Below are 9,846 nucleotides of genomic sequence, written 5' to 3'. Positions count from 1 at the left end.
GGAATGGTGGATCAAGTCACTCAATTCAAGGGCAATCAGGGATGGGCAACAAAGGCTGACCTGGCAGTGATTCCCACATTCCATGAAAGAATCAATAAAAAAATACTAATTTCATGGGCTGGATTCTCTGTTCTGGAGACGGCGAGAAAACGGTGAGAAAGCTGGCGCAAAATGGCCACCGATTCTCTGTTCCAAGGGAGTCTAGCAGCTCCAGCTGCCCCCGGAGAAATGCCGGGTCCATGGCTGCGCATGCACACAGCAGTGGCCTACAGCGGCCATGCAGTGCTTCATGGCAGCTTCCGCTCACGGACTCAGCCCACAAAATAGTCCCGCCTTCGGCCGGCTCGCGCGCTCTGGACCGCCCCACCACAATGCCCCCCGCCCCGAATATGTCCCCCCCCTACCCGTGGATCGCCCCCCACCCCCGACTCTGGCGGCGCTGGACTGAGTCTGCAGCTGCCATGCTGGGTTCCCGGCGGGTGAGACCACACGCGCCGCACGCCATCGGGAACTTGGCCGGTCGGGGATGGAGCATCGCTGGGTGGGCCTCAGCCAATGTTCAGAGGTTGTGGATACGGCGTGCGGTGTATTCTCTGAGTATGCCACTTTTCATGGGGCGGAGCATTGAGAAAGCGGCGCTGATCCCGATTTTGGCATCATCGGGGATTCTCCGCTGGGTCACCGAACATAATTTCAGCGTCGGGGATGGGAGAATCCACCCCCATACTTCACCACTCCCTCTGCCTTTATCAATAGATCTCCATTTTGGTCTCTAATTGGTCCCATCCCTCCTTGACAACCTTTTCACTAATATACCTGGAGAATACCATTGCATTCCCTTTGTGGAAAAAATTTTGATTATTCAACAACGCAGAATTTTCATATTTCATGGAGTATTTGGCCAATCCTCTCTGTATCTATCCTTATAGCATTTAATTCATCCTAACCATATATTTATCCAGTTATCCTAGGCCAACAAGCTGTAATGTAATGCACTGAAAACATTGACCTGTATTGTGTCTGGAATGAAGCAGGGGGGTGTTTATCTGTGAATTTTCTGCACAGTAAACAGTAGGTTCTTAAATTTTAATGAGTGCATCCCCTTATTCTAAGAAAGCACTCATGCGAAAATGTAATTCTCAGTTCCAATTCGCCTTCCTGATTTATTCTAATGCAAGGAAGATTGAAATAACAAAATTCAGACGAGAAACCCATTGGAAGATATCAAAAAGAGAATGCAGCAAGATGTTGAGTTAATGCTATAGGTAAGTAACAGGGCATGATCGCGTGCACTTTTTTTTCCCCCGAGAACCATTCAAGCATTTTTGTAGTGAAAATCTTCCAAAAATAACATTCAGCATGAACAATGTATACTTTGCCAGTTAGTACAAACAAGGGGCTATATTAATATCTAGGAAGACAAGATCAGGAGTAGGTCATGCAGCCTGTTAAATGTTTTCTAATATTGAATTAGATTATTGCTGATCTGCATCTTAACATAAACTGCCATCCACCCTGTCCCTTTGATTAATACCTCGGTTCAGCAAAAATCTAACAATCTAAGTTCAAAAATTATGAATTGAACCCTAACCTCAACATGCGTGTGGACAGAGATGTGAATTCCACATTTCCAGTCCACTTTTTGTGAAGATGTACCTCTTGACATCATCCCACAATGACCTAGCTCTAAGTTGAAGGTTATATTGCCTTGTTCTGAATTCCCACACCAGAGAAACAAATTCTTTTTGCCTGATCAGAAATGGTATTCCATGGTCGCGAACATTGTGCTATAAAAATCAAAGGATTCGAGGCAGGAATCATGAGTAAGGAGATTTCCCGACATCAGGATCCTGCTTCCTCCTGGCCGTGCCCATACACCTTTATTTTCATGGTGGGGTTGCAGGGGTGGCCAGTTGGCGCCACGGCCTCCCTAAGCAGGCCCGAGGCAAGGACAGGGACAGGCCGAAGTGGTAGCAAGCAGGTTAGAAAGCCCACCTCTGTTCTCTGGGATAACAGCCCAGTTCTGCACATACGAGTTAAGCACCCTAGCTCTCACCCGCCCCAACTCACAATCCAGTCATCCCCTTGCCTCCTCCAAACCCACCCCGGACTTGCCATACTCCATTGCCTACATCTCTGTTCAATATACCTCATGCTGCCTGTCCCCATGTCCATTCAGTCGGTATCCAATATGGACATAATTCATGAGGCCTATGATAACATTGGAAGGCTTTGGGATGTGCATGAAAATATCAAAATAAACAAAGAGACATTCAAATTCACTTGAAAAAAATCTTAATCCTTTTAGGAAAGGCTTTTCAAAGTGTGGATCGTGATCCTTGGGTGGGTCGTGGGTGGGTGTTGGGAAGGGTGCAGGACAATCGGTTGCACCATTCCAGCAGTGGGCCTGATCGCAGGTGAAGCACCCAATGGCTGCTGCCAGCATTTAAATTGTGAATGGCTGCTGCGACCGGCTTTGAAATGAGAAAAAGATGAAGCTGTGAGCAGTCTTCTGACCATGAGTGGCAGCAGTGAGCAGGTCATGTGCCCTGCAGGTACACTTGACGTTAAGCACCCTGTATGTGCCATATCATGTAGAGCTTCTTTCATTTTCTAGTTGCTAGCAAGCAAGGCAAGAGGACTGTGAAGATGGACCATTTAGTTACAAGTAAGAGATGGCCAGAGATACAAATAGGCAGTGTACCTACTAGCCAGGATCTCACATCTGAATCTGATGGAGAGAGCTTTTCAGGCGAATCCATGGCAGGACAGAACAGTGCCAGTGTTAGCTCTGGACAGAGCTCCAGGGCCTCTGGTAAACATCTTACGAAGAAGGAACTTTACTTGGGGACAAAGACAGTATAAAGATGATTTATTGAGGTATGGGTTTGTCAAAGTGCCTGTGCAAATAAGGATGCAATGCCCAGGTGTGTTATATATAGGGAAATATTGGCAAATGAGAGGGGAAGTTTCAGATTTCAAAAGAGAAATGGTGCATGAAAAATTTCAGTCTTACAGCTGACTGTAAATGAAAAGACTAGGCTTCTGTAGCTGACCTATGACAGCACATTAAAAACACACCAAAAGTCCATGCGGCTGTCAGCATTCTGGTGTAGCATCTCCTAGGTGTATCCAGTGCTGAGTAAAATGAGCATTTTGTTGCTGTTGACCTTCACGACAACCTACATGTGTGAGGCTGGATTTTCTGTTTGAACAGAGATGAAGACAGCACAAAGGAACTAGCTGAAGTGTGCACCTTTATGCACATTGCCCTTTCCTCCTGTGAACCTGATTGGAGTGAGATCGTCAGGACCAAGCAGGGCCCCCTGCTGCATTAACGGTAAGCGAACATGGCGTGGGTCATGAAGGTCGGTTGGCATGGGCCGTGAAGGTTGGTTGACGTGGGATTGGATTGGATTGGATTTGATTATTGTCACATGTACCGAGGTACAGTGAAAAGTATTGTTCGGCGTGCAGCTCAGACAGATCATTCTGTAGATGACAAAAACCCATAATAGGGCAAACATAAAATACACAATGTAGATATATAGACACAAGCATCGGGTGAAGCAAACAGGACTGTAGTACTACTCAGTAGGGAAGATGTGTGAAGAGATCAGATCAGTCCTTAAGTCCATCAGTCCATAACAGGGTCATTGAGGAGTCTTGTAGCAGCGGTGAAGAAGTTGTTTTTGAATTTGTTAGTGTGTGTTCTCGCGTGGATCGCGAAGGCCGGCTGGCATGTGTCACGAAGGTTGGCTGGCATGGTCCCATGGCTGGTTGGCAAAAGTCGGTTCCGGGAAAAAAGGTTGAAAAACACTGCTGTTAGGGGCTCATGAAACTGCCAGTTAAACAGGAAGCCATTCATACTACACTTGAAAAAAATCATTAATCTCATTAAATGGTAATGAAACTAAACAATCCTCCTCGGAGCTCATAAAACTGCCAATCTGCACGGTGGCATAGTGGTTAGCACTGCTGCCATAAAGCCAAGGACTCAGGTTCGAATCCAGCCGTGAGTGACTGTCTGAGTGCAGTTTGCATGTTCTCCCCTTGTCTGCGTGCGTTTCCTCCAGATTCCTCCCAGAGTCCAAAGATGGGCAGGTTAGATGGATTGGCCATGCTAAATTTCCCCTGAGTATCCAAATATATGCAGGTAAGGTGGAGATACAGGGATGGGGTGGGGGAATGGGACTATGTACGGTGCTCTTTCAGAGTGTCAATGCAGACTCGATGGGTCGAATGGCCTCCTTCTGTACTGTAGGGATTCTATGAATTCTTTGGTAATAAAGCTCACAGTCCCCGTAATCATTGTATCAACAACCCCTCCTGAGATAAATCCATCACTGGGGTTTTGAGCCCTACCAAGCATTCAGAATGATATTCCATTGTACAAGTGTGTCAACAAAACACCACAGCTGGCGACATTAAAGCCTTTGACATAGTGTTGGAAAAGATGGCCATCTTTTGCATCACATCAAGGGCTGAACAGATGGCTAATTTGTCAATCAATAAAAATATCAAAGCCCTTGTTTAGTACAGAAGAGCACTTTATCCAGTGGATACATTAATCTATAGCATCTGAAGACTTAGCCACTTTCATAATGCTGTTCAATTTAATGGTCACTTACCTTTGCTAAACAAAGGCCTGTTATTAATCATTGCATTAAAAAAAACATACTTAACTTACTAAACAGCATCATATTATGACATGCAAAGTTAGCAACACGTTTTAATCTTGTCTGTCATCAGGTTCCTGACTTCCAAACAGACTGCCCCCATTCTTCATGGCATCTCTGAGCTGGTATGAACCAGGTTTCCTTCAGAAGTTGGCCCAACTCCATAAAAATTAAAGGAGCTCTAAAATCACCAACCCACAATGGAGCCACCATCATTGGGATTGCTGCATGCAGCCTTGCAACCTGCATCTTTAAACCTACCACACAATCAAATGTAGTTGGGGGTTTTGCAATTATGTCCCAACTGTGTCTTTCTACCCCGCCCAATGCAGGTTCGCCCTGCGTTCAGATGGCAAAATCTGGCGTAAGGCTTACTTTATTCTTATTCTGTCTTCATTCTCGTGACTGAGGTTTGAGAAACAGCAGACCTAATTAATGAGTAGAACTAGGAAGCAAAGTGCAACACAATTGTCATAATACTTTATTTTCTGTTTCAGTAGAGATGGTTCCTTCACATATGTACAGAAAATAATCCCCCTATTTCTATAATGTGCTCTATCGACAATACCTATAAATTAAATAAGTGTGGAATGAGATATCACATCTGATGTCTTCTATCCTCCATGGCATTCCTGGTCCTCACTTCTCCAAATCCTCTTCTGTGAAGTTGTCAGTTTTTTATCCTTTGTGTTCAACCTTGCCACAGATTCATGTCTATACTTAGTATCATAGCTGTGAGAGGCAGAATGCAAGGCCAGCTACTTGTCAATTCAATAATCATACACAATATTCCCATCTCCACCTGTAAATGCAGATAACAGGATTCCCTTTGGGAGACGGTTCCCGGATGCCTCCGGCTGCTGCTGTTGGAGGCAGCCAGAATGAATAGTGGTCAGCAGCAGCCATTAGGTGGTGTCCACCTGTTGCATACCAGCTACAAAGGGCTTCATTTCCCATTACTATTAGTCTGAACCTTTCCCCGACATCCAAGAAGATTGGCAAAATTGTGCATGCATGACATTGGGCAATTTTTAAAGCACTCTTGCAACTTTAAAAGAACTAATCACATGCCAAGTTTGAACTTGAAAGGTTATCCACCCTTTGCTGACTCTGTCCGATAGGATGATGGGGCAGAGTCGACTGCAGGGGAATGAGACTAAGGTACAGAGCCACATCCATCAGCCTACGCTTTCATTCCAAGGTCGCTACTAATGTTCATGTCCAAAGGATTTTGTATAGGACATAAATGATTCAAAGATGCACTTTGTTGCGTGAGATAAGTTGGCAGAAATTTCATTACAATCGACAGCTCAGTATTTTTCCAGCAATCTAATGTCTTTACTCTTTTCAGCAGAAGAAATTAATTGTGTTCCCAAGGTTGGAGTCCATCCAAATCTTTTTTCAGTACTTGACAGAGAGACAGGAAGGTTTGTAAGGTATTGTGAAATGGGAACAAAATATATTATAGCCACCTTATTTATGCTTTGTTTTAAATTAATTTGGCAGTTCCAGATAAGTAGACATGAACAGTTTCATATTTCTGAAAGATTTGCTTTACTGTCTCAGAATTGTTATTTTTTACGGGGTCTGTGAAGGTGAAACTAAATGAAAAAGTAAGTGTCTCTCATTTTGCTGTCAGCATCAAAACTTGTTAAATAATCTCTTGTTCAAAATAACCTCACACCAGTAAAAAAAAAGTGGTTAATTGTCTTTCTAATTGCATTAAAATCGAAGAACAATAAACATTTTATATCAGAAGCAGATTAAATAAGGAATAAATTAGAAGTATTTAATATTCTTTAACACAATAACCTATCTAAACGCTATTGGTTTTACTTATTACTAACATAAAAAGCTATAGCATTAAGACCTATTCAAGGCTAAACTGAGCTACACCATTAAGGAAACAACAATCTTATTAACTATACAATGGTGCAAGTTACACAAGATATTTACAATTTGGCACCTTGAGATACATATGAAGCAAAGCAACAGGATCTTTTAAAGCTAGTGCACAACTCCCTAAAAAAATCAAATTAATAATCAAAAGAGTATGCATTCTGAGTATATACCATTAAATAAATCACACAACATGAAACATTGTTTGACTACCTTAGTTTAACGAGCGATGGTTTTTCCTGAAGTGTTAACATTTTCAAATGTTTTACTAGAATATCAAAGTATATGATGTTTTTTGTTTTATATATATACATATGTAGAAATAATGTTTCAAAGCACAAAATGATTCTGGTAAACTGCTAACACCTATATGACCATGGAATGTAGCTCAGTTGGACATTGTTTAAATATAAAGGCAGTGATTTCTTGTAAAATTTTGGTCCACTCTTGATTCATTGTACTGGAACCATTGTAAACATACCAATCTTTGAAAAAAAATGTGAGATCTTGTTTCCGTTGCATGTCCGTAAAAACTACCATTCCTTAAAAATATGAAACAACTGTGGATTTGCTTTCTTCTTCTAGGTGCTTTCTTCCTCTTCCCTCCCCATGCCATCACCTACTTCCTCCCCTCACCCCTTCCCCTGTTCCCCCCCCCTCCCCCTCCCACCCACCAAATCCCTGCCCTTTAACATGGTGCGCTGGGCTCATTTGCCTCAGTCTGCCATTACTGGCATGGATACGTTTACAGGGGAAAAATATCAGCCAAGGTTAGACACTGGAAGAACATGTCCCAGCAGACAATGCAGTACGTTACGGCCTGTTTTAAAGTTCTCATAGGTGTTGCACTCTATTGCTGACCCAGCAGAATGCAAACATTCAGCCTTCTTTCAATCTGGGTTAGTCACTTAGCGAGAAACAGTCAGCAAACAACAAAGACAACTTAGCATAACTTGGTCACAAGCAGTCCAAGTGAAGAGAGGCCTTCTGGTGGGACATTGCCTACTGATGATGGACAGTTTCGTGCCGTATAATTTTGTACGTAATCCAATAAAAGATGTTAAAAATGAGGAATGCTAGAGGGAAGGCAGCTCGGGATATCATGTCAATCCTTTTCGCCCTGTCGATGAACTTCTTTCGGATGGCTTCTGCATCCTTGGGTTGTGGCGGCGGAGGATTTGGAGCGACTGTTTTGACAGCTGTTCCATCCTTGACTTGAAGGCAATGACCCATTCCATAGCCGCTGAAGTTAAAGCGACCCTCCCGAACGAGTTCGTCATCCTGTGAGAGAAACGGGACAACAAAACAGAGAGCTCAGAATAAAGTTGAAGCAAATCTGACAAGGTGGCAACTCGATTTGAATACAGTCCCATCATCTGTACCCTGAGGATGTTATCTCGGCAAACCATCTAATTGTATAATTGTGGAGATTATTTAATCTCATCCTTGAAGTTGTTTGAGAAACAAGTTTCATGTTACTTCCTGGATCAAAATGTTTAGATCTGTCCTCTTTCTGGACATTGGGGTGTTAGTAATTATGTTACCAACTTGGAACACTGCAACCTGATATCAGTCCTGAAGGCAGCGCCTGATGTAGTTTTTTAAAGTTCTGAACAGACTGAACATTTTTCTTCAATAGAAAATTAGATAAATGGTTGGTTTGCTAATGCCCAGCTGAGGGCAACATGACACGCGCAGATACAACTGTGGATCAGAGGTGTTCAGCAGAGTTAGCACCCAATCTGCATTTGGTCTCCCTATGTAGAGGAGGCTGCATCGTGAGCTGTGAATACAGTTTTGTAAATTGAAAGAAATTTCACGGTTGGACCTGTAAGGAACATTCAAGCCCAATCAAAGAAACAACAGTTTGACTGAATTTGCATCGAGTCAGGTAATGTGGGCTGATTCCATGGACACTCAGCACACTGGCCAGCGATTTGGGGAGGAATAAAATTGCTATAAATTCATTGCTTCAAAATCTGCAAAATACCAGAATCTAAAGGAATGATTCAATTTCATCCTGCCATTTGAGCAAAGACATTTTGCTGTTCCCATGAGGATATTTTGCACGAGAAACAACTGCCCAATCCTCAGCCCAGAATCTGAATCCCTGGCCAGGATTCTCCGAGACTCCGTGCCACAATCGCACCCGGCGCGGGGGCGGAGAATGGGGCGTCGGACCCGCGACACCTTCGCGTGATTCTCTGGTGACCCGAGAATCACCGGCAGTCGCGCGTGCGCAGTCGACGCAGCGCCAGTCGGGGGCCGCTTTCAACGGCCCCCACATCAATTCTCCATAGACGGCTGGCCGAGTTACCTCCGGTGGTTCACTTATGGTTCCACCCGGCGGGAGCTCTGAATCGCAGCTACCGTGGTCGTCCTGGTGGGGCGATCCGTCACCAGGTTGGGGGGGGGTGGGGGAGGGCTCCACGACAGCCCGCGATCGGGGCCACTGATCAGTGGGCACATTCGATCTGGGGGGGGGGGGGGCTACTTTTTCGGCGCCGGCCGGCTGTATGGGTCCGCCATGTTGTGCGGGGCCGGCGCAGCAGAAGGCTGCCTCGCGCATGCGCGGACCTGCGGCCTGACTCCGGGACCCTGCAAGCCCCGTGAAAAATGGAGAATCACCCCGGACTGTCTAGCAAAAGGTGATTCACGTCCATTTTCTCGCAGTCGTGGGGACATAGCCCCATTATTGGAGTATCTAGCCTCCTGTGTCCAAATCTGTTTGGACATAAAACTACCCACTTATCTGCATAAATCGAAGAGACTCTGGACTGGGTCTAACAGGAGAAGCACTAAGTGCGGCTGGGAGCGCGATTTCATAGAATCTTAGAATTATAGAATTTGCCGTGCAGAAGGAGACCATTCAGCCCATCAAATCTACACCATCCCTTGAAGGAACATCCTACCTAAACCCACACCTCCATCTATCCCCGTAACCCAGTAATCCCACCTAATCTTTGAACACTAAGGGGCAATTTAGCATGATCAATCCACCTAACCATTGTTGGACTGTGGGAGGAAACTGGAGCACCCGTTGGAAGCCCACGCAGACATGGGGAGAAAGTGCAAAGTCACCCAAGGCTGGAATTGAACCCGGGTCCCTGGAGCTGTGAGGCAACAGTGCCAACCACTGTGCCACCATGTTGGGTGCTTCCCGACGTCCCGCCCGGCGAGACCGTGACCGGTAACTAACGTCAATTAGGACCGCTAACGCTTGTCCGTGGGCTTCACAGTGGCAATGCCTGTCCCACCAGCTGATTCG

General features: G+C 44.9%; 1 protein-coding gene across 5 annotated transcripts in view; it reads right to left on the bottom strand.

Moving 5' to 3' along the window:
• Positions 1-7,252: 7,252 nt before the first annotated feature.
• The window catches only part of glra2 (glycine receptor, alpha 2), a 233,635-nt gene continuing 231,041 nt past the window's right edge, over positions 7,253-9,846 (bottom strand). For all 5 annotated transcript variants that reach the window (XM_038802489.1, XM_038802490.1, XM_038802492.1 and 2 more), the window contains one exon: positions 7,253-7,859. In XM_038802489.1, coding sequence (XP_038658417.1) covers positions 7,581-7,859 — 279 coding nt within the window. In that variant the 3' untranslated portion in view covers positions 7,253-7,580. The remainder of the gene's footprint in view (positions 7,860-9,846) is intronic.

The sequence above is a fragment of the Scyliorhinus canicula genome, chromosome 7, assembly GCF_902713615.1.
Source record: "Scyliorhinus canicula chromosome 7, sScyCan1.1, whole genome shotgun sequence".
NCBI classification, from domain to species: domain Eukaryota; kingdom Metazoa; phylum Chordata; class Chondrichthyes; order Carcharhiniformes; family Scyliorhinidae; genus Scyliorhinus; species Scyliorhinus canicula.
The sequence above is the reverse complement of the archived record's forward strand: the minus strand, read 5'-3'. Positions and strand labels throughout refer to the sequence as shown.